This window comes from Dermacentor albipictus, chromosome 1, assembly GCF_038994185.2.
Source record: "Dermacentor albipictus isolate Rhodes 1998 colony chromosome 1, USDA_Dalb.pri_finalv2, whole genome shotgun sequence".
Taxonomy (NCBI): domain Eukaryota; kingdom Metazoa; phylum Arthropoda; class Arachnida; order Ixodida; family Ixodidae; genus Dermacentor; species Dermacentor albipictus.
Genome location: NC_091821.1, coordinates 516,722,621 through 516,747,815, shown reverse-complemented (window position 1 = coordinate 516,747,815; position 25,195 = coordinate 516,722,621). Strand labels below are relative to the sequence as shown.

The following is a 25,195-nucleotide window of genomic DNA, read 5'->3' as shown; positions in this document are numbered from 1 at the left end:
CTGCTCACCTTTTGCTGAATGCACTGTCGTTTTCGGATCTCCTCCACGGTGCCGGGCTTGACTGCTGTGGGATCTTCTCAAAGGTGCAGGAGGTGCTCGTTGGATGACTTGATCCTTTCACCACTGGTCCAGGATTCGATGTTGTAGAGCTCGCCGATCCTGTCGACTGCGCCAGTTAGGTTTCTTTCTTGATTGTTTGTTCTTTTCTCCTTGAAGTCGACCAAAGTCTCTTCAAGGTGTTTATCGGCGTTGATGAAGCAGGAGGCAGGTTGGAGGTAACAAAACTTGAAGATATATTGTAACGGAAATATTTACACAGTCAAATACAGAGTTAGCAAAAGAACACTGATGCAAAACACATAGGTAAACAGCGCCTTACTCTTCTACTTCTCTTAAGTTAGAGCCTAGGACAACTGTCACTACATACGACCAACCGAGTCTCACTGTTCTACCACTAAGTGGTTACGGCCCAGACTAGCGTTGCATCGTACGGAGTCTTACTGTTCTATCAGGTTTAGTGATTACAGCCTAGACTGAGGAACAAGCACCTCGTCTCGGTTGTTATAGGGGAAAGAGACAAAGAAAAAGGGCGGTAGGGTCGTTAGCCCATCCCACGGAAGCAATTGCCAATGAGAGTTGACAGTTTCTTAAGCCACAACCCAAAGGGACGGGCTTACCCTCATAAGCGAATCTATTGGAAAACCACCCTGTTTTCCCTCTTCCCACATCTTCTTCTCCCCCTCCTATTTCCACGTGGTCAGTGACGGCCTCGTCAAACGCGCCAGGCCTGCATGATTTATTGAGGCCATCTCGCACCTCAGCGGCGTTTCTAGCCAGCAAGGGTGGCTCGGGCGCTGGTGTCCCAACACCGCGTAGCGTAGTCCCCCCTCAAGGTTTTTCCTGGTAGGAAACTAATTACCGCTGGCGGCATCCGGACTCGGGTGCTCTTCAAACGACGCCGCGCCCCTCTCTACGGCGCGCACTGCATGCTGCAACACGACACAAAGCGGGCTCTCCCCAGCGCTCAAAACAAGATGCACGTGGCTGCCGTCCGAATGCGTAGGGGGGTGAACCCCCCGCTCCGTACGCGCCAGACGTGGTCAACCTTGCTGGCAGCTGCGTCTCTAATTAGCAGGGGACTCAAGAGCCGGCGCCACAACGTCGCGTATACAACCTTTGTCCGCTCGAGCTTTGTCCGCGTGGCCCTATTATGACCATCGGCGGAATGTCAACAAAGCCCGCGTAAAAGCATTTTCTCCGAGTCCGTTTTTCGCCTCTGCACCTCGCCCCCCGCGGCGGCGCGCGCCTCGGCTCGTCACCCAACACCACGCGGGCCGTCCGACCCCTCAACCACAGAAACGATTGCCGCCTGAGGCGCTGGGGGGTTAGACGCTTCCCTATTCACAAAACGCACGTGCAACTCGCGGCACTTCAAAAGTATATACAAAACAATCATGCAGCCCTCCGCCGTCCATTCTGCGTGTTCGAGAGATGAGCGGCCTAACATCCCCCCACCCATGCAAAACCCACTGGGCAAGTCAAATAGTCTCTCGAGAATTAAAGGGCTTCAAGCGGGCAGCATCGTCACTTCATTCTTCGAAGAGCGTCAACCATTTGAATGGAGGCGCAATGCGCGGTAAATCAGTTCACTTATGCTGTTCAGGACAACATAAGTTCTAACATAGTGCGCCAGTAGCTTTTCGCACAACCCTCATTCTCTTGTTGGAGTCCACAGCCACATTAAGTCAGCTGAATCATATGTTACATGTCGGCGTCGGCGGTCGTAACTTTCCCTTCGAGTGATCTTGTGAAGCAAGAGTGCGCAAATAAGCCAGGCGTGTCGCTTGTTGCGCAGCTCAGAATTAGCAAAAAGGAATGTGGAAGGGGTAATGAAAAGGAACGGAGAACAGGGTCATTACCCCTTCCACCTTCCTTTTTGCTTGTCCTGAGCTGAGCTACAAGCCTAAAAAGTTACGAGGTACCACCTTGCCCAGACAGCTACGCTGTTAAGCCATGCGTCGGGCTTCTGCGTGACAGGCGTCAGTTGGTCTCAGTTATGCATATCACCATGGTTCTTAAATGAGAAGATCGTATCAAGGGTACGTTGCGGCCGAGCGTAAAGAAGAAAGAATGGGCTGTAGCCGGTAGTTGAGTGCTGGTTGGTGTTATATACGTGAGTAGCGAAAGGTATAACGCTCTCCCAGTTCTTGTGATCTCTAGAGAAGTACATGGACAACATGTTCGTGTGTATTCTGTGTGTGTAGAATTTCGTGCAGGTTGAGATATTTTCTCCCTAAAAGCATCAAGCTTATCCGATACAAGTCCTTGCTCCTCAGCAAATTAACTATTTGCCATCTTGTTTGGGGTACTACGTCACTTTCTAATGTCACCACATTACACAGAATGCAAAAAGGGTGTCCGTAGTATTCTGGGTAATGCCCAGGACACAGATATGCGCCCATTTTTCAAAAATATAAATATACTTCCTATATCTGATATTCATGAGCAAACACTCATTCACCGGCATAGGACATGTATTATCATAAATAATAACACGTTAAATAGTATCTCGTGCTTAAAACGCAGAGATACGAAGCTCCTCCCCCTCCTCCTCCTCATCATCATCATCAGCCTAGTTACGCCTACTCCAGGGCAAAGGCCTCTCCCATACTTCTCCAACTACCCCGGTCATGTACTAATTGTGGCCATGTTGCCCATGCAAACGTCTTAATGTCATCCGCCCACCTAACTTGCTGCCGCCCCCTGCTACGCTTCCCTTCCCTTGGAATTCAGTCCGTAACCCTTAATGACCATCGGTTATCTTCCCTCCTCATTACGTGTCCGGCCCATGCCCATTTCTTTTTCTCGATTTCAACTAAGATGACATTTACCCGCGTTTGTTGCCTCACCCAATCTGCTCTTTTCTTATCCCTTAACGTTACACCCATCATTCTTCTTTCCATAGCTCGTTGCGTCGTCCTCAATTTCAACAGGACCCTTTTCGTAAGCCTCCAGGTTTCTGCCCCATATGGGAGTACTGGTAAGACGCAGCTGTTATACGCTTTCCTCTTGAGGGATAATGGCAACCTGCTGTACATGATCTGAGAATGCCTGCCAAACGCACCCCAGCCCATTCCTATTCTTCTGGTTATTTCAGTGTCATGATCGGGATCCGTGGTCACTACCTGCCCTAAGTAGACGTATTGCCTTACCACTTACAGTGTCTCGCTACCTATCGTAAACTGCTGTTCTCTTCCGAGAATGTTAAACATTAGTTTAGTTTTCTGCAGATTAATTTTCAGACCCACCCTTTTTTTTGCCTGTCCAGGTCAGTGAGCATGCATTGCAATTGGTCTCCTGAGTTACTAAGCAAGGCAATACCATCAGCGAATCGCAAGTTGCTAAGATATTCTCCATCAACTTTTATCCCCAATTCTTCCCACTCCAGGTCTCCGAATACCTGCTGTAAACATGCTGTGAATAGCATGGGAGAGATCGTATCTCCCTATCTGACGCCTTTCTTTATTGGAATTTTGTTGCTTTCTTTGTGGAGGACTACGGTGGCTGTGGAGCGCCTATAGATATCTTCCAGTATATTTACATATGGCTCATCTACACCCCGATTCCGTAATGCCTCCATGACTGCTGTGGATTCGACTGAATCCAACGCTTTCTCGTAATCAATGAAGGCTATATATAAGTGTTGGTTATATTCTGCCCAGCTGCCTTCCCCCTTTGCATAGCTCCTAAGACTTTCTTTACTTCGTCTGGCGTTACCTGCGGGATTTCAAATTCCTCTAGGCTATTCTCTCTTCCACTATCGTCGTGGGTGCCACTAGTACTGTATAAATATCTATAGCAATCCTCAGCCACTTGAACTATCTCATTCATATTAGTAACGATATTGCTGGCTTTGTCTCTTAACGTACACATCTGATTCTTGCCTATTCCTAGTTTTTTCTTCACTGTTTTTAGGCTTCCTCCGTTCCTGATAGCCTGTTCAATTCTATCCATATTATTGTTCCTGATGTCCGCTGTCTTACGCTTGTTGATTAACTCAGAAAGTTCTGTCAGTTCTATTCCAGCTGTAGGGTTAGAGGCTTTCATACATTGGCGTTTCTTGATCATATTTTTCGTCTCCTGCGATAGCTTAGTGGTTTCCTGTCTAACCGCGTTACCACCGACATCTATTGCGCACTCCTTAATGATGCCCATGAGATTGTCGCTCATTGCTTCAATGTTAAGGTCATCTTCCTGAGTTAAAGCCGAATACCTGTTCTGTAGCTTGATCCGGAATTCCTCTAGTTTCCCTCTTAGCGCTAAGTCATTTAACGGTTTCTTGTGTACCAGTTTATTCCGTTCCCTCCTCAAGTCTAGGCTAATTCAAGTTCTTACCATCCTATGGTCACTGTAGCGTACCAGGCCGAGCGCGTCTACATCTTGTATGATGCCAGGGTTCGCGCAGAGTATGAAGTCGATTTCATTTCTAGTCTCACCATTCGAGCTCATCCACGTCCACGTTCGGCTATCCCGTTTGCGGAAGAAGGTATTCATTATCCGCCTAATATTCTGTTTTGAGAACTCTAGTAATAACTGTGCCCTGCTATTCCAAGAGCCTGTGTCATATTCCCCCACTGATTTTTCTCCGTCCTGCTTCGTGCCTACCGTGGCATTGAAATAGCCCATCAGTACAGTGTATTTTGTTTTGACTTTATCCATCGCCGATCCCGCGTCTTCATTGAAGCTTTCGACTTCCTGGTCATCATGACTGGATGTAGGAGCGTATACAGACCTGTACGACCTTCAATTTGTACCTCTTATTAAGTTTTACAACAAGACCTGCCACCCTCTCGTTAATGCTATAGAATTCCTGCAGGATAGGATAGGAATAAACTTTATTTGTCCAGCAGTTGTTGATGTTGGTGCCCGGGGCTAGGCTGCCAGTGGTCCATCGCCCGAGGAAGATCTTTCGAGATCCTCGGAAACGGCCCTGGCCCGCTGGACGGCCCACTCCTGGTCTTCGGGTGCCTCGCTGAGGAGGGCGGCTTGCCATCTCTCAGCGAGGCGCCCCGCTTCAGAGGGTTCCGCTGTTGTATTCCCCCTTCCTCTTTGTCCTTGTTCCATGTGGCGTTGGCATTCCCAAAGCACATGGGCCATATCAGCCCGTTCATGCTCGCACCACGGGCAGCCGGGCAACGGGTGCAGCGCGGGCCACAGGCGGTGCAGGTGGTAGGGGTTGGTGAAAGTGCCCGTCTGCAACCATCTCAGGTCGACCGCCTTGGACCTGTCTAGACGCCCGTGCGGTTGTGGATATTTTCTTCTTTCTTTCCGATAGTGACCAATCGCCTCTCTGTACGTTGCCGGAAACTCCCTGACATCGCAGTCGGTGTCCGCGTGATCCCCAGCTCCGTCCGCCGCGATTTGTGTTGTATTGGTAACGACAGCGGCCGCGCCAGACGGGGTGGCAGCCGCCGTCGCCGTCACTCCTCCGCTGGGGTCCCGCACAACGGCAGCGGCTGCCCTCTGGGTGACCACGTCGCGGCGGGTAAGCTGCCTCGCGACGAGGTGGGCGCGCTCGTTGTGGTTGGGTGGAGTGTCGTTGCGTCTTCGGCCGTTAGCAATGTTGGTGTCATTGTTGCTGTTACTGCCAAGATCCCCGACTTGCGCGGGGAACCACTTGAGGGACTTGTTTGTAATGGTGCCGGATCCGAAGTCCCTGGCCCGGGCGTTGAGCATGCGCGCCACATCCGCGGACACCCAACCTTTGATGTAATTCCGAATCGCTGATTTGGAGTCGCTGATAATCAGGTTATCCTCCGCACCTCCGTGGAGTACCGCGAGGGCTATGGCCATCTCTTCCGCTGCTTCGGCCGACGGCAGCCTCGCTGATGCCGTGACTCGGATCGTTCCCTTTGTATCTATGACTGCCATGGAAAAGGCGGGCGCCGCCGCCGTTGGTCGGCCGTGCCGTTGTTGTCGTAGTAACAGTAGGGGTGGTGGTGCTGGTAACTGCGGCTCGCCTCGCACATTCCCTTGAAGCGGCGGTGGTGGTCGACGTTCCTCGTCGCCATCAGAGTCACCGACTGGGCGCGGGTACCTGGCTGCATCGACGAAGAGGACGCCTTCTTGTCTTCCATGCTTCTCGAGGATTGCTACCGCCCTGCGTATACGTCTTTGCACGTCATGCACCGGGTGCATATTCTTCGGCATGTTTTCCGTCTGTATGGCGTCCCTGACTTCCGGTAGCAGTGATTCTTTCAGTCCACGCTCCTCGTGATATGGAATCCCGAGCAAGTCCAGGATTCGTCTTCCCGTTACGGTGCTCGACAGCCTCTCCAGCTGCGCGATTCTCTGCGCCTCGGCGATCTCCTCGAGCGTGTTGTGTACGCCCAACTCGAGCAGCCTGTGGGTTGGCGTGTACTGGGGTACTCCCAGGGCGGTCTTGAACGCCCTGCGGATCGCCACGTTCAGCTTGTCGGTTTCGCTCCTGTTCCAGTCGGCGTATGCGGCGACGTACGCTATGTGGCTCAGCGCGTACGCCTGTATCAGCCTCGTAACGTTGTGTTCCTTCATTCCTTTTTTCTTGTTCGTGACCCGCCGCACGAATTGTGTGGCGGCGGCCATTTTCTTCTGCAGTCGGGCAACCAGCTCGCGGTTGGCACTGTTCTCTTCCAGTCACAGGCCGAGCACTCGCAACTTGGACACCGTCGGTATTCGGGTCCCCTCCCTCGTCGTGACGCGGACGCCCAAACGACGAGCGTCTAGCACGGCCTGCGGAAGGGGTCCTTTCTTGCGTGGCCTGTGGAGCAGGATGTCCAACTTGTCGGGTGAGCAGACGAGTCCCGTGTCTTCGAGGTGCCGCTCCACCTCCCGGACGGCCCGCTGCAGTCGGTCTTGCATTTCGCCGACGATCGTGTTCTCCGTGGTCCACACCGTCACGTCATCTGCGTATATGGTATGATTGATGCCCTCTATCGCCTCAAGACGCTCCGGCAGGCCGATCATGACGAGGTTGAAAAGCATGGGGGAGAGTACGGAGCCCTGCGGCGTTCCCGCACCACGCATTCGGACCGTTCGTGGTGGGGCCCCGTCGATCTTGACTGTAGCCTCGCGCCCATTCAGGAAGCTGCTGACATATCGGTGGAACCTCGCCCCGAGATCGAGTCGGCTGATCTTGTCCAGTATGGCCATGTGCTTCACAGTGTCGAAGGCGCTCTTGAGGTCTAGCCCGAGTAGGGCGCGCCCGTGCGTGCTCGGAGCGTTCACGACCTGTTCCTTGATCTGCAGCATGGCGTCCTGCGTTGGAAGGCCCTTCCGGAAACCGATGATGTGGGTGCCGAAGGCGTCCTGTTTCTCGAGCAGCGTTGTCACCCTGTTAAGGCAGGCATGTTCCATCACTTTCCCGACGCAGGACGTGAGGGAGATCGGCCTCATGTTTCGGACCTCCAGCGGTTTGCCCGGCTTTGGTATCAGTATAACGTCCGCAGTCTTCCACTCTTCCGGAATTCGGCTTTCCTTCCAGCGCGCGTTGATGTACTCGCAGAGCTTCTCGATGGCGTCGTCGTTCAGGTTCCTCAGGATTTTGTTGCTGATCCTGTCAGGACCGGGCGCCGAGTTGGTCTTCAGTAGCTGGAGGACCGTTCTAATTTCCTGCACGGAAAAGTTCGCGTCCAGCTTCTCGTTGGGAGCCCCGCAGTACACTGGGTGACTCTGCCCTTCCGGGCGTGCGAGGTGCGTCTGCACGATCTCTTCCACGAAGGCCTCTGGGTCGTCCTTGTATTTGTGTCGCAGCTTGGCCATCTTCCTACGGGTCGCCGTTCTGGTGCTTGCCGGGTCGAGCAGGTGCCTGAGAATCTTCCAGGTGCGTCCAACGCTCATGTTCCCGTTCATCCTGTCGCACAGCTCTTGCCATTCTTGCTCGCACAGGCGGGTGCAATACGTCTGGATCTCCCGGTTTATTTCGGCGATCTTCTTGCGTATCTTCCTGTTGAGTTTTTGCCTACTCGCTCTCCGTTGGATGGATTTCTTGGCCGCAACAAGATGTGCCAGCCGGCTGTCCACTCTGGACGGTTGGGGAGCGCCGTCGCCCACGGCTCCGCGGGATCTGTCTGCCTCTTCTTTGGGTGGTTCTTGTCGCCAGTCCGTCCATTCGATCTCATCGGTGGCTTTCTCTACGTCCGCGAGTAGTACTCTGCACCCTTCGCTGATGTCTTCGATCGGGCCCTCTTTCTGGTCTTGCTCTCTATTTTTCCGGAATCTGTCCCAGTCTACGATTCTCCCCTTTCGGCAGACGCCCTCCTCGTTTTCATCCTCTCCCACGGTCACGCACAGGATCCTGTGGTCACTCCGCAGGTCCTCGAAAGAGTTCGAGCAAGTGACCACGCCCGCGCCTGACGAGACGGAGAGGCCGGGGGACGTGTCGCGGCACACTCCCTGTCCGATCCTGGTGTGCGAAGCAGGTTCGTTGAGTACAGTCAGGCCGAGCTCGTCCATCACTCCGGGTAGCCTCTTCCCTTTCGGCGAGTCGGCTCCGTATCCCCATTGCGTGTGCGGCGCATTGAAGTCTCCGCATATCAGCAAGGGACTGGAGGCGGCCTTGGCCATCGCTTCGCGAAAGAGGGCGTCGAAAGTGTGAGTGCGGTATCTTTTCGACGGGGAGCTATATACGTTGAGCACGAAAAGGCCGGTTTTCCTACATCCAATACTCGGCACGACTTCGATCAGTACATGGTCTATGTCCGACTCTTCGTGGAGCGCGAGTTCATGTTCGATGAAGGCCGTCCGGCGCTTAACCAGGGTGCACACCCTGACGTCCCTTCCCATGGATTCGTAGGGGGGACCACACGTCACATAACCCGGAAGCTGGGCCCGATCGAAAGGTTCTTGCAAGGCAATCACGACAGGAAGTTTGTTATTGGCAAGCGTTTTCATGTATTGTACCATCATTGCTTTTTTGTTTTTGAAGCCCCTGCAATTCCACTGCCAGACTATGCATCTGTTGTCGGACTTGCGGGACACAGCCATGATCGTTATGCAGAGGTGTTGGGGGGACACAATTGTCCGTGCGTACCTCCTGCCCCGGTGAGGGTGATGTTGGCGTTGTTGTCGCTGGCCAGGATGGCCGGTGCGTTTACCGCTTGTGACGATGGTACCCCAGCCCTACCAGGCAGGTGGTGGTGATGTTGCTGTTGCTTCAGCTGCTTCGTCCCGTGTTCCAGATCTCCGATTCGCTTATTCATGGCCGCGAGTTGGGTGTTGACCGCTGCGTACTGGGCGTTCCGTCCCGCGTCGGATTCATCCAGCCTTGTCAGGAGTATGTCAAACATTCGCTCCGTCTTGTCCGTCAGTTTGTTTACCAGCTCTTCGATCGCGTCTATCTTTCTGGCTCCTGACCTGGGTCTCTTCAGTGCTTGTGCGTGGTCCAAAGCGTCTTCCGTAGGTGGCGTATCGCTTGTGCCCTTGCGCTTGGAGCCCGCCGCCGCTGGCAGTTCTTCTTCGCCACAACACATGTCCATCTGGCCTACTTCGCCTCCTGTCGCGGTCGCATCGCCTCGCTCGGCGGCCTCGCGGGAGGTGAAGGAGGAGATCCTCTCATGAGGGGATTCTCTCATGCCCTTCAAGATTTCGTTGAGCGTCTGTTGTAGCTTGTCGATTTTCCTCGCTGATTGTTCGTTCTGCTTTCTGGCCCTGCCCAGCTCTTCTCGAAGTTCCCTATTCTCTCGCTCCATTTTCTCCATCCTCGAAACCAGGAGGGAGTCGGGGGCTTCCCTCGGGCTGCCAGAAAGTGGGGTGCTCTTTACAGAGTATGTATTTCTTTCCGCGACTATGTCGCACCAGGAGACCTTGCGCGGCCCTGTCTGTATCTCGCCATGTGTGGCCCGCACGCCGTCTGGCATGGGGCGGTTTGGGTTTCGGCTTCCACTCCGACTCCGGCTTCGACTTCTGTTCTTAGGTCTGTTACGACTTCGGCTACGTCTTCTTATCGGCGAGAGGGATCCGGATCTCGAGCAACTTCGGCCTTTTCCCTGTGCCATACTGTACCCCGATGGTGATAGGGTCCGCTGAGGGGTCTTTCCTTCTTCCAATGTGTGTTCCCTTTCTTCTCTGCTTCTCGCCCGCCACCTTCTCTGCTTCACTATGTGTGGCAACTTATATTTTGCATTGCACATTCGGTCGGCCGTGGGGTGCACCTCGCCGCAGATCCGGCACTTGGGCGTGCACTCGTGTTCGATGCTCGGGTTCTTCGAGCCGCAGGCCGGGCATAGTTTGATCTCCGGTTTAGGGCATACGTCGGGCCGGTGGCCGAGCCTGCCGCACTCTTTGCAAAAGTCAAGCTGTTTCCGATACAATGATACTCTTATCATGATGCTATTGAAGTAAGCCCATGTGGGGATTCTGTTTCCCTCATACAGCAATATCACGGTGGTCGTACTGCCGAGCCGCTTCGCGTATGTTAAAGAGGGGTTTCTCGAGTTCACCAGAGCATGCATGAGCTGGTCTTGCGTATACTTCAGGGGAATGTTGCGGGTAATCCCTTTTGCCATTTGCTCGGGTGCCGAAACGTACGCGTTGGTCTGGTGCCTCTTTCCGTTGATCGTCAAAATCTTGATCTTAGCGATTTTCGTCGCAGTTGTCTCGTCCGGTGTGCTTATCACCAGGATGTTTTGCATGGGATTGGGACAGATCGTGATCATCTCGTCGTCGCTCACTACCGCTTCTTTGCGTATCGCCTCGTCGAGACTCGTTCCGCACGTGTTCCTTATATTCAGCCCGTCTGTCGGTCGAACAATTATCTTGATATCATCCCTGGGTAGTCGGGGCATCCTGCTTGCTCGGAGAGCTTTGTTCACTATGCTTCGGCCACCTCGGGGCATCGGGCTTCGCGAGCGGGTGTCGTGCTTTCCCGCCATCTGGGTAGCGTTCGTGCGGTGCCTTCTTCTGTGTGCAACTTCGATCCAACCGTCCGCAACGCCTTCAGCGTCTTCTCCCACGGAAACGCGTTTTGCGTCGTTGGGTCCGTTATCCGGTGTTCCCCCGGTTCCTGCCTCATCTATCTACATCTCGGTGGTACTTCGTTCAATCCCCTAGTCCAACGAAGGATGCGCCAGGCGCAACCGTCGTTAGGCCTGGCCGCGCTCACACGGGACTCGTGCGATTTTCGTGCCGTAAAAACTCGCAAAGTTCACGCTCACCCAAAAAGTTGGTATCCCTGGGTTCGCGATGACTTGATCTTTCAGATGATATGCCGCTTTTGGGTGTAGGACTCAAAAAACACGGCAGAAACACTCATAAATCGATGGAGCCGAGAAGCTTCCGTTCCCACTGGCGACTTCTTCTTCTTCCGAATTCCTGTATGTTACCAGCTATTCCCTTATTAATCAGGAATCGGACTCCTAGTTCTCGTTTCTCCGCTAAGCCCCGGTAGCACAGTACATGCCCGCTTTGTAGCATTGTATATGCTTCTTTTGTCTCCATAACCTCACTGAGCCCTATTATATCCAATTTACTACTCTCTAATTACTCCTCTAACACTGCTAGACTCGCCTCACTAGATAACGTTCTAAAGTTAAACGTTGCCAGGTTCAGATTCCAATGGCGGGCTGTCCGGAGCCAGGTATTCTTAGCACCCTCTGCTGCGTCACACATCTGACCGCTGCAGTGGTCAGTTGCTTCGCGGCTGCTGGGGGCTGAGGGCCGGGGTTTGATCGTTGTAGAAGGTTGTGGCCAAGTACTGCACCAGGGTGGCCAATCATCCTCTGGTGAGAGAGTGCGCTACCGGTTCTGGTCACAGGGATCAGGCCGCACTCCAAGCCTGTTTATGCAATTTTCTCTACACACGGTTTTTTTGTATTTTCCGGTGGAGAATTGCGCGGCACCGGGATTTGAACCACGGTCCTCTTGCAAGGGAGGCAGATACTCTATCGTCCCCGCAGGAGTTAAATAAAAAAAATCAATTATGGGGTTTTACGTGAAAAAAGCAATTTCTGATTATGAGGCACGCCGTAGTGGAGGACTCCGGAAATTTCGACCACCTGGGGTTCTTTAACGTGCACCTAATTCTAAGTTCACGGGTGTTTTCGCATTTTGCCCCCATCTAAATGCGGCCACCGTGGCCGGGATCCGATCCCGCGACCTCGTGCTCAGCAGTCCAACACCATAGCCACTGAGCAACCACGGCGGGTCCCGCAGGAGTTGTACGCCTCATTTAACCTACAGTGGTGCCCTATTTGATCAGTCAAGGTGGACCAATCTGAGCTCGGTTGTACCGCACGGATGGCACTCGGCTAGAGAACCTGGTATTTATGACCTGCACATGTGTGGCCCTACATAATTGAGGATGTATATATATATATATATATATATATATATATATATATATATATATATATATATATATATATATATATATATATATATATATATATATATATATTGGGAGGGTTCCCGTACAGTGATAAAATGAAGGCAAATACATTAAAAAGAAGGAAAAAAAGAAAAAAAGGGAGAGAAAAGGAACATCGCAGATGATTTGAACTCATGACCCTCGGATTTTGCCCGGAAAGATAGCTCAGTTGGTTGGTTCGTCAGGCCCCAGGTTACTTTCAAGCGCCACAGCTCCTGCTCCGAGCCTCATACTTACGTGGAAAGGGACTGATGTTGTCCGCGATAGTTGCTTTTTGGCGAGTGGTTGGAAGGCATACTTTCTTGAAAAAATGGCTGCCCGAGGAGAAGAGCGAACTCGAGCAGCTTTAGAGACAAAGAAAACTGCCTTAAAATATTTAGACTTGAGGGAAAGCTTCGTTAACAAACTGTAACACGGCAATCAGCACACGAATACGACGAGAGAAATTATTGAGACGTGGAAAATTCCCTTGAAATAAGTACGGTTTGCGAGACAAATGCTTGTAAGTATTGAACCTCTTAAAAGATGAGGGGGAATTTGTGCTCACCGAGAGGGCATCGTCCGCACGAGACCACCACCAGGCACCTTACTGAGACGTGGAGGGCTCTGCGGCCGGAACAAAGCCTCCCTTCTCCGCCGGCCAAAAGGGGAAAACGCGCTTTCCGATCGCTCAAGGTTGCGCAGACATAGTATAACTCTAGCGTCTCGGAAAAGCTTAAACAGGTTCGAGGGCGGCATGCATAGCGTGGGAAGCTAGCCGCCAGAATAACTATTTCAAGGACTGCTGCTGACGAGGGCGAACTACCTTTGTGTAATTATAATAACCCTAATAGGACTATTTTCGAACGAAAAAAAGGAAACGGCCCAGAGGGAAATACTACGAGAGCTATGACTGATAATTTTCTCTCTCTCTCTCTCTCTCTCTCTCTATATATATATATATATATATATATATATATATATATATATATATATATATATATATATATATATATATATCATCTATGGGATCGCATGCGCGCGCTGTTGCTTTGTCTCTGCGTGTAGAAGTTAAGAGAGCCAGTTTAAGGGCGGAGAAGAAGGAAGGAAAGGAAAGTCTCTGAAGCAAAACTGCAGCGCCGTGGTTTTAAAGCGCACCCATGGTAGAGAACCGGAAGGCGATATAAGCTTGCGTGGCCATGATACGCACACGACAAACTGTCTTAAAATATTTAGACTTGAGGGAAAGCTTCGTTAGCAAACAATAGCACAGCAATCAGCACTCGAATATAATTATAACCCTATTAATAATTGTTAATATTCATCTCATCTATGGGATCTAATGCGCGCGCTGTTGCTTTGTCTCTGCGTGTAGTAGTTAAGAGAGCCAGTTTAAGGGCGGAGAAGGAGGAAGGAAAGGAAAGTCTCTGAAGCAAAATTGCAGCCCCGTGGTTTTAAAGCGCAACCGTGGTAGAGAAACGGAAGGCGATATAAGCGTGCGTGGCCATGATACGCACACGACAAACTGCCTTAAAATATTTAGACTTGAGGGAAAGCTTCGTTAACAAACGACAGCACAGCAATGAGAAGCTAAATACGCGCAATTGCGAACTCTGGGAGATGCGATGGGCAAGAGCTAATTATACCTACCGAATGTTGCGCTTTACATTACCGTCTTGTCTAAACAATATCTACACTGTATAACGTTCATTATTGCGCCTTTTTTCTTGTCTTTTCTTTGTTTCTGCAGAAAGGAAGAAATTATGTCTCGGTAACAGTTTAATTGGCGAATTCTGCATTGCAGTATGTATTGTGTGACACATTTGCCGATTTCAAATATGTATAATGTGCATTACTAATTACATTTAATTCTTTTTCTTTTTCTCTCGGTTTCAATAGTGCGTGAGTACTATATTTACTATATATGCATTATGTTTCACTTGAATTCGTTTGACATATATATATATATATATATATATATATATATATATATATATATATATATATATATATATATATATATATATATATATATATATATATATATATATATATATGCATGTATTATGTCTTTCACTCATGTTATTGGTACCGAAAACACGCACTCGCCAAGAATAAGATAAAAATAAAGAACAGACGTTTCGTACGGGTCCCTTGATCCCCATGAATATGTAAGCATGGGCGCGCGGCTATTTATTTGTGAGGTGGCGAAGTTTTCGGGACGGCACATGGGCTATTTGAACACCGTAGCACTTGAAAATTCGTGCGAGGGCTTCGCTTGTTCCCACTGTGTAGGGTACCACCGCGCGCGTCATTGTTTTTTTTTTCGCCGTTTCACGGCGGGGCTTCGCTGCTTTGCGCTCCTGCCTTCTGAGCAGTTGTTGAGGGTAGCCATTCTGCAACAGGTCCCTTTTTACAACCTGTCGCTCTTGTCTACGTTTCGTGTTGCTGGAGCAGATGCGAAATACCCGGGAAAAGAGTACTGCTGCGACGGATCGCTTTTGCCTAATTGGGTGCGCCGAGTCGAAGCTCAGGTACTTTCCCGTGTGCGCTGGCTTTCTGTATACACTAGTCCTCAAGCCGCATGAAGTCCTCTCTACGAGGACATCAAGGAAGGGAATTCGTCCATTGTTTTCCTCTTCAGCTGTGAACTGTATACTCGGCTTAAAGGAACTTAGGTTTTCGACGAAATTTGTGGCGTGGCGGTGAGGGATAATGCAGAAGGAGTCGTCTATGTATCTTAGAAATAGTTTTAGTTGCGTCGCGAATCTCCTTATTCGGGACGTGACCAAAGCTATTTCTTTGTTTGTTTCAAACTGCCACGCTAAACTAGGTATTTGGATAATTTGCCTGGTTGCCGGTTGTGTTCTGGCGTTTATCGTTAACTTGTGCTTTTTTTCCTGTTTTTATTTTCTTTTTGCTTTGTTATGACTTAAACGATTTTTTGCCACCCCCTTCTGTAACGTCCCGCTGGGGCTTTGAAGGTATTGAAATAAATAAATAAATTGTCATTTTTATGAACTAATACCTGCACATAGGTGAGATCATACAAGTTTTAATCTAGTATAATGAAAGAATCCAAAAATATTTTATCTGTTGCAGAGAAACCATCCTCATCCAAAACTTCTGAGAAGCATGATAAATTAGCCATTGCTAACTTACCTAGATTGCGCTTGTAGGCACTTGCGTTAGTATATAGGTAGTTAAAAGTTAGAAACTATCTTTGAGACGTAGTAAATTGTGCAGGTACATCTTGCTTGCAGTTACAAACATTTTAACGCGACAGCGTTAAGGAGCTCGTGTCGCAGAAAAGCCGGTGTCGTCAGCGTTGGCTGCGTTGGCCGTGAGCTAAAAATGGTGGATGGCAATTCATAAATAATAACTAGCAAGATGGGCTGGGTGGGAATCGAACCAAGGTGTCAGGAGTGTGAGACAGAGACGCTACCACCCAGCCATTACTTCGATGGCTCAGAGTCAGCAAAAAGCGCCTCTAGTGAATGATGTCACGTGAACGTTCGAGACGGTATAAAAGGCTTCAACGCAGCGACTGCAACCAGTGGGCATGGCAGCGGCACATCAGACATGTTGACGAACCCGTTTCGCTACGCTGTGCAGGTTGGTGTTTACTTACCTACACAAGGCTACCGTAATGATGACCGCTTTTTGATGTTGCTGCCATGCCTGCCCAATATTGGTGATTTCTTTTCATGTATTTTGTCATTTAAACAGAATCTTTTGCTATGTGGTGACGTTGAGGCCAACCCAGGCCCAACTGAGCGTGAAATGTTGATGGAACTTCTTCAGGGGCAGAGTAACATGACTGCATCTATCAACGATGTTTTGGCAAAACAGGGGAAAATGGAAGATGACATTGTAAGCGTGTCCGAGAGAATCAATGGTTTAGAAGCACAGATGAACGTAATAGCTGAGTTAAAGGCAGAAATGAAGGAATTGATATCTACAGTAGTAAAACTTGAAAGTAACGTGTCATTCTTGACATTCAAGGTCGACGAACTAGAGAACAGAAGTCGAAGGAATAATTTAGTTATATTTGGCATACTAGAAGAAACCACTGAAAGCCCTGATGAACTTACAAACACAATAAGAAACGACATTTTTTTGGCGAAGCTCGGCCTCACTGTTAACAATATTGAAAGGTGTCATAGAATTGGGAAAAAGAAGGGAAAGGCTCGTCCAGTTATAATCAAACTGCTCGACCACCGAGATAAAGTGTCGATACTGAAGGCGTGTCCAAAGCTAAAAGGAAGTAAGTATTCAATATCGGAGGATTTTTCGAAAAACGTGCGCGAAACAAGAAAGAAACTTTGGCTGAGCTCAGCACAAGAACGAGCAGAAGGCGCGAAAGCTAAGCTGGTCTTTGACAAGCTAATCGTAAACGGCACACTGTACGGGTGGAATGAGGAGAAGGGAGGGCGTTTCAATATAGCAAAAAATAAGAAGTGACCTATAATATTAGATAGGCAGAGCATCACCATCCTTAATGTTAACTGCCGCAGCATCATGAATAAGATCGAGTCCTTTGAAGCGCTGTTGGTCTGCCACGATCCTGATTTAGTTGTGCTCACAGAAACGTGGCTGAACGAAGACGTTTTTGACAGTGAGTTCGTTCCAAGAAACTACAACGTTTTTCGAAAAGATCGTGATCGAAGAGGAGGAGGCGTAGCGGTTCTTTTCAAATCTTCATTACATGTTATAGCAATGCCTGACGTAACAGGCGTAGAAAGCCTATTTTGCAAACTTTACATAAATAAAGTCTGCTACCTTTTAGGAGCAGTTTACAGGCCTCCGAATTCACCTGCCACAATATTTGAACAGCTTAACCAGTATATGCATCGCCACGTAAAGCCTGAAGACAAACTGATTATGGCAGGTGATTTTAACCTTCCCAATCTGCTCTGGAACACCTTTTCGATAACCAGTGCCAAAAGTGTCGAGAATGAAATGTTAAACATTGTGTTCAACTTCGACCTCTTGCAAGTTGTAAATGACGCAACCAGAATTCAGAACGGCTTTGAGTCAGTCCTTGATCTGTTCCTTATAAGTGGGAATATTAAAGACAAAGTGATCTGCAGCGTTACCTCCGGCATTTCAGATCACAAAGCAGTAGTCTTGACGTTAGAGGGCGTCGCATTGGAGCAGCGAGGCAATGTCAAGTTGTTTCCTAATTTTTCTAAAGCAGAAGACGAGTCGATTCTTGATACTCTCAGTTTTAATTATGACTCTTTCAGAAACAGCACTTGTTCGGTAAATGATTTGTGGCTTTTCTTCAAGGGGGTAATTCACGAATGCATTCAGCGTTTCGTGCCAAGGATAGCTAAAAAACATAACTTTCGAAATCCATGGATAAGTCGAGTAACGCTGCAGCTGCAGCGAAAATTCAAACGCCTAAAGAAGAGGGCGAGAACGACAAACAGGTCTGACTTGAAACTAATGGTCGAACAGATATCGGAGAAGGTGAAGAACAAGATTGCGCATGATAAGAAAAACTATTTCGATATAACACTGCCATCCATTATCAAAAGGTCACCTGAAAAATTTTGGAGATTGGTGAGCCCGAAGTCTCGCTCTAACGACGGACGTGTAGTTTATGGTGGCTTCGTGCAGGATGACGCAGGAGCTTCGATGGCATTCAATAAAAATTTCAGAGACATATTTACGCAAGATGACGGCCGTCTTCCGCCTTTTGAAGTGTCCGTACCTCCTATTCCTGATGTTATAATAAGTGAACATGGCATTTTAAACCTGCTGTTGAACCATGAGGTAAAAAAATCTCCTGGACCAGACAATATTCCAAATGCTCTCTTGAAACGTTATGCTGAGTGGTGTGCAAAATACTTACATGTTCTGTACACTAGGTCTTTAAACGAAGCTGCAGTACCTGATGATTGGCGGGATGCCAGAATCGTGCCTTTGCACAAATCTGGTGACAAAACACTCATTCAGAATTACCGTCCAATTTCGCTAACCTCGACAGCTTGTAAAATATTAGAGCATATTATTCACAAACATATAACTGCTTTTATTGAAGAACATAAGCTACTTACCTGCATGCAGCACGGCTTTAGGCGAGGATTTTCAACTAATACTCAACTTGCAGAAATCATTCATGACTTTGCAGCAGCCATAAACGAGGGTAAACAAACAGATGTAATCTTCATGGATTTCCGTAAGGCGTTTGATAAAGTCTCGCATAACAAATTGTTGCATAAGCTAAGCTACATTCTGCAAAATAACAAACTACTCGCCTGGATAAAGAGTTATTTGACTAACCGACGTCAGTTTGTAACACTAAATTCAGCCAGTTCAGATAAGGTGCCCGTTGATTCCGGCGTCCCCCAAGGATCAGTTCTTGGTCCGCTTCTGTTTTTACTTTACATAAATGACATTGTGGATCACATTTCTGTGGGTATTAGGTTGTACGCTGATGACTGTGTCCTGTACGAAAAAATTTCCTCTGTTGACGATGAAATTAGACTGAATGATGCCTTTAAAAGCATAGTAACATGGTGCAATGATTGGCAAATGGAAATTAACTTCGATAAAACTGTCTTTATGAGAATATCGTTAAAAAACAAGCCTTTATTGTACAACTACAATACCGAAAACATCATGCTTTCTGAAGTAACCGCATATAAATACCTTGGCCTCTGGATTACTAACACTCTCTCGTGGAACAAACATGTTGACATTGTCACGGCAAACTGCCTTCGAAAACTATTTTTCCTAAGACGCTCTCTAAAATTCGCTACGCCTCCTGTGCGGTTTCTTTCTTACAATGCCATCATTCGACCAATGTTGGAATACGCAATTGTCATATGGGATCCCTTTACTAAAAGAAACATTACTAAACTAGAAAAAGTTCAAAAAAGGGCAGTACGATTCATATACAATTCGTATGGTCGCACTTCAGTTACGGAGCTTCTCAGGAGAAGTGGATTGCCACCTGTAACACAAAGGAATCAAACATGCCGTTTAAAGTTTTTATTTCAGCTCATAAAGGGGCACTACAACATTGATACATCACGGTTTATCACTTTCTCTACTGGTTATGCTACACGTCATCGACACTCACAGACAATAACACCGTTAATTACTAAAAAGAATTGCTTCATGTTTTCCTTTTTCCCCAGAACTATTGTTGAATGGAATAATCTTACTAATGACGTTGTAACTCAATGCTCATTGCCATTATTTGAGTCGCACCTATGTTTATGTAGCGAGTGATTTACTGTGTTATTCAGTAACTGCTTGCATTTGTACATCGCGAGTGACCTATGTTATGTGTCGCTGTATATTTACTTGGATGTTTTTCACTTTGTATCCACCCTGCTAAGGTCCTGGTAACAGGACCGCAGTATCAATAAATAAATAAATAAATAAATAAATAAATAAATAAATAAATAAATAAATAAATAAATAAATAAATAAATAAAAATGTGTTGCCTTAAAAACGTACCGTAGGAAGTTATACTGCGGTGTATATCGGTAATTATGAGCATGTAAATTACAGAAGTCCCAGTTAAACGCGTAGCAAAGTACGTTTCCGCTAGATTTCTTCTGCGCTTGGCGCACACGCAGAGCCATCTTGCGGCAAACACAGAAGACCCCCTTCTCGCAATGTATGGCGCTGCCCCGACAGGTGGCGTGCCACTTGCGCGCTTCTCCCACTCGCCTCGTTTGAGCGCATTGGGGCCGTGCGGGGACCGGTGCGAGGATGCCCCAATACCCTTGTGTTTAATAAGTTTTCTCACTCTCTCCCCTTCAACTTCCCGCGTGCGTCTCTCGAACCCTCACGCTTAGGCGACGCGGCTTCTTTTTCCGCTCACAGCGCGATTCCTAGGTGCAGCGTCCAATGCGGGATGCCTCTGACGTGATCGCTGCACCATAGCGGGTCTGGTGGAAAAGCGTCTCCTGCGATGTGTGCCGTGCTGCTGGCGAGGAGTCATGCGTCTGCATGGTGCCCTCAAGTGAGATAGAGGATGATCCCATCGAGGTGTCAGCCCCATGATCGCGTCCGCCTTCATGGCGCGTCGCGTGCCGGCTGTCCGTGCCGATCACGACGTTTGGCTCGGGTAGATCGTTTCTTCCTTCGACACACCGAGGCGTTTGGTTCGTTCCGCTTGCTGAGGCGCATGTTTCGTCTTTGTGTGACTCAAGAGCATGCCGAGCGAATGAGTGGGCGGCGCGAACGGGGTGCGATATCGCTATCGCGTTCCATTTTTGAAGGCGAAGCTTGAGCGCTCTCCAAGATTTTACTAACATTTTAACAGTTTTTCAAACGCACCGCAGCGTTGCAAATACTTCATAATTATTACCAGTACTATCTTTGAAATCTCGCCGATTTGTTTCGTTTCCTTGCTTTTCAAAACAATAAACAATAGGCACTCGTCTACTATGCCTCCTGGTATGTAGACCTTGGGAAACCTGAGGCACGGTGCATCATCTTCTCCGCTTCCCACGTAATTTTGACAACACGCATGGGCCCTATAACGTAAAACTATTCCAATATGTTTCTATTCCCATCTCCTGACGCCAAATTTGTGTAACTGCCGACGCAAGCGTCGGGCGGTGACCCACAGGTTTGTCTGAACAGACCAATCAAACGGTCTCTTCGTTTAAAGGAAGTCACGTTTGTTTGCTTTAAAAACGTATAACACTGCCTGCAGTGAGCGGCTGGTCCTATCTATTAGGCTGACAAGAGGCCAGGAGCACGCTCAAATGGGGAGGGTTTCGATGGGCCCGAGCCAGTGCACTGATAGTCGATAACCAGATGAAGAGGGTGCTGACAGTGTTTGCAACTGGTCCGCTTTCCCTTACTTGGCTTGAGGTGCCTGGTAAAAAATCACGGCGGCATGCAATGGAAGGTTAAAAATTGCGCTAAAACGGATTCTCAGCAAAGAAGAATTGGCGGGCCGGGGTCGTACAGGTGCTGAAAGTGCTTGAAAACGTTACACGGCCACGCAAAAATTTTATTTTACGCAAACAAACCCAGGCTTTGGGTTTATAAACACTAGCTATTCTCCGGCAGTTGGGAGTAGCCAGTGCCTGAAAGATTGGTGGCAGCCATCTTTTATTCCTTTCGGAACGCGGCACCCTGCGGTTATATAGAACAATAAGTCACTTTTTTTGGCGTAATAATGCACCTTTACCACGTGCTGTCACTTTGCCACTTAACCGCGTACTTTCACTTTGACGCGGTGAATTTGCGTGGTTTTGTGCCGTCGCGTGACACACATGTGAAGCGGGTGCAGCCCGAAAGCTTTGACCAATAGCCGAGGGCTAATGGCGAAAATGCGTCGAGTCAGTAATAAATATCTTTCATTTCTTTGGGCCAATGATGCATATTCGGGGTGTACTCGTCATATTAGATGGGGAACTATCGTGGCTTTCGTGACGTCCTGTGACACAAGCTTTGGGTACGGGCTAGTTGGTTTTCCATGAAATCGATCGTCATTTACAGCGCATACATAGACGAGGGACAAAAAGGACGACGAAGACAAGCGCTGTTCAAACATTGTTAGCGATGCCCGGCGAACTAAAAATACACTGAAGCAAGGTTTGAGTACGGGCTGGTTGGTATTCCATTGTATCAGTCGTCACTTACAGCGCATACATAGACGAGGGACAAAAAGGACGACGAAGACAAGGGCAGATGCTAGAGCGCTTGTCTTCGTCAGCCTTTTTGTGCCTCGTCTATGTATGCGCTGTAAGTGACGATTGATACCTTGTAATACCAACTAGTCCGTACCCAAACCTTGCTTCAGTATATTTCTAGTTCGTCGGGCATCGCTAGCACTGTTTGAACAGCGCTTGTCTTCGTCGTTTTTTTGTCCCTCGTTTATGTATGCGCTGTAAGTGACGATTGAGTAATGTGACAGACAGGCGAAGAAGCGGTGTTACAAAAAAGGTTTTGACCAATCGCGGAAGGCTGATTGTTGAATTGTAATGGAAAAGTGTGGAATAGCTTTACGTCATAGCGCCCCTGCTTTCAACTCATCAGCTTGGCTTTGGAAGAATCTTCTAAGCGTTGTTATCATTTGCAACAACAGCCTGATTTCTTAACATCGCAGTCTCGTATCCGGCTGCGCCGCGACCTGTTCTACGAAGGTTCGGTGCCAGACGACCAGCGGCAGCCGACGGCCGCCTTCTTCTCAGCCGACAGTTCGCTGCTGGATGGCACAGAGCGCCGTTCGCAGATTGTGACCCTCGTCGACAACCGCAACATTATTGCCAGGTGAACCATCATATCAGCAGTAATATGCTGGCAAGATAGTATTTTACGGCCGCAGATACCGTGTTGTAGATTGACATCTTGAACTAATGGGAAGTTGCAATGCGTCGCCTACGTCTCCTAGTGTTTAAACGTACAGAACAAAGAATGACACATTTCCAACTAACCCTCTAACTTCTCTACCTCATCTTTACAGCCACAGTGAGTGATCGACACAGCAGTTAGCTCAGCATCAATCAATATTATTGCATCAACCCTACAACAAGGAACGCATGCACTCTTTGAGCAGTGATGATTCTGTAGTCCAAGCAGATAACTACAAACGATAACTAACGCGAAGATAGAACGTCCTTTGCATTGCATGAAGAACATGGGTCATTTGTTGTTGGCAGCCCAGTCATTGACACCACAGCCTCGGTGCATAACTGTTGACTGGGACATTCACAAAAATATCCAGGGCAACTGTAAAAAAAGCCGACAATTTTTCATAGCGAGGCCCGTTAGTTGCACGGGTATACATTCAATGCATAAAATTAATATTTTCCCCATTACGACAGTGGGCCTGCCATCGGCGATAGGTTTACAAGGTTCGAGTATTGATGGACAGTGTAAATGTGCAAGTTATAAATCTTTACAATAATGCAAGACTGCAGTAGTATTACGTGGAGGATGGTAAATATATTTTGATGGATTGTTGTAAATTTACCATCAATCGGTAGATGGTAACGGGAGCATGGGTAAAAGCTACTCCGAGGCACCATGACAGAACTTCAAGAGATTTAGAGCGTCAGAGCTTCACTTTGGCGATGGCAAACCAGTGGTCACAACACCACTGTTTACAGTGTTTCCATCAGTCAATGGATGAAATCATACATTATAGCTATAAGCAATTACCGGGCACAAATGTATGTATACAATCGGATGTATACACTACATAATTTTGCACATACCCAAAAAAGTGTATAAGAGGAGACAAACAAATTCATCAGACCTTCTACTACGTCAAGGTGGACGAATTTTTCTTCCATTGTGAGCCTTTTCATTCGAGGAATCCGCGTGGGTTTCCTTTGTAGCGACTTGCTACCTTTGTGTGGATGTCTCATTTTCTTTTTCTTGATTACTGCTATCCACCTTGCAGGCTTCCGCAGAACTATTACGTCAAACACTTGCCTTTGCTTCGAGTTTACAAATTTTACTTCGCGCTGACACCTGCTAGCCGCCTGGATAGCGGAGAAGATAGAGCGGCTGCACCATTAAAGCGGTGGTACCGGCTTCGAGTGCCTGAGCAGGAGGTATTTTTTTTCAACGGCGAGCCTTTTCTTGAAGGAACCAGTACGAGGTTTCTTTGAGCAATTTGTTACGTTTGTGGTGATGTCTCATTTTCCTTTCTCAATCACTGCTCTCCACCTTCTGGGCTTCCGCCGAACTATTACGTCAAAGTCTTGCCTTTGCTTCGAGTTGTTAAAAAATTTTACTTCGCGCTGCCATCTGCAAGCCGCCTGGTTAGCTCAGATGGAAGAGCGGCTGCAACAGAAAAGCGGTGGTACCGGCTTCGCGTCCGTGAGCAGGACAAATTGATCTTCAGTGGCGAGACTTTTTTTGAAGGAACTCGTATCGGTTTTCTTTCAGCAATTTGTTACGTTTGATGGTGATGTCTTATTTTCCCTTCTTAATCACTGCTCTCCACATGCTGGGCTTCAGCTGAAATATTACGTGAAAGTGTTGCTTTGCTTCGAGTTGTTTACAAATTTTACTTCGCCCTGCGATCTGCTAGCTGCCGGGTAAGCTCAGATGTTAGAGAGGCTGCACCGGAAAAGCCTTGGTCCCGGCTTCGAGTCCCTGACGAGGACAAATTGTTCTTCAACGGGAAGGCTTTTCTTTGAAGGAACCCATAAAGGATTTCTTTTGAGCAATTGGTTACGTTTGTGTGGCTGTGTCATTTTCCTTTCTTAATTACTACTCTCCACCTTGCAGGTTTCCTCAGAACTATTACATATATCTATCGCCTTTGCTTGGAGTTATTCACAAATTTCACTTCGCGCCTTCATCTGCTAGCGGAGTGGTTAGCTCAGATGGTAGAGCGGATGTAACGAAAAAGCGGTGGTTCAACGGCGAGCCTTGTTTTCAAGGAAGCCGTATGGGGTTTAGTTGAGCAATTTCTTACGTTTGTGTGGAGGTCTTATATTCCTTTCTTAATTACTTCTCTGCACCTAAGCCATCCGCAGAACAATTCGGTCAATATCTTGCTTTTGCTTAGTGTTGTTCACAAATGTTACTTCGTGATACCATCTGCTAGCCGCCTGGTTAGCTCAGATGGTAGAGCGGCTCCACCGAAAAACCGGTAGTCCTGGCTTCCAGGCCCTGACCAGGATGAATTTTTCTTCAACGTCAAGGCTTTTCTTTGAAAGAACCCGTATGGGGTTTCTTTGAGGAAATTGTTACGTTTGTGTGGAGGTCTTATCTTCCTTTTGTAATTACTTCTCTGCACCTAAGTCATCAGCAGAACAATTAGGGCAATATCTTGCTTTTGCTGCGAGTTGTTCACAAATGTTACTTCGTGA

At 48.2% G+C, this 25,195-nt stretch overlaps 1 protein-coding gene across 5 annotated transcripts in view; it reads left to right on the top strand.

Annotated features, from left to right (window-relative positions):
- Positions 1-25,195, top strand: part of LOC135912448 (monocarboxylate transporter 13-like) — a 610,659-nt gene that overhangs the window by 395,175 nt on the left and 190,289 nt on the right. For all 5 annotated transcript variants that reach the window (XM_065444890.2, XM_070532620.1, XM_070532619.1 and 2 more), the window contains one exon: positions 22,474-22,637. In XM_065444890.2, the coding sequence (XP_065300962.1) occupies positions 22,474-22,637 (164 nt within the window). The remainder of the gene's footprint in view (positions 1-22,473; positions 22,638-25,195) is intronic.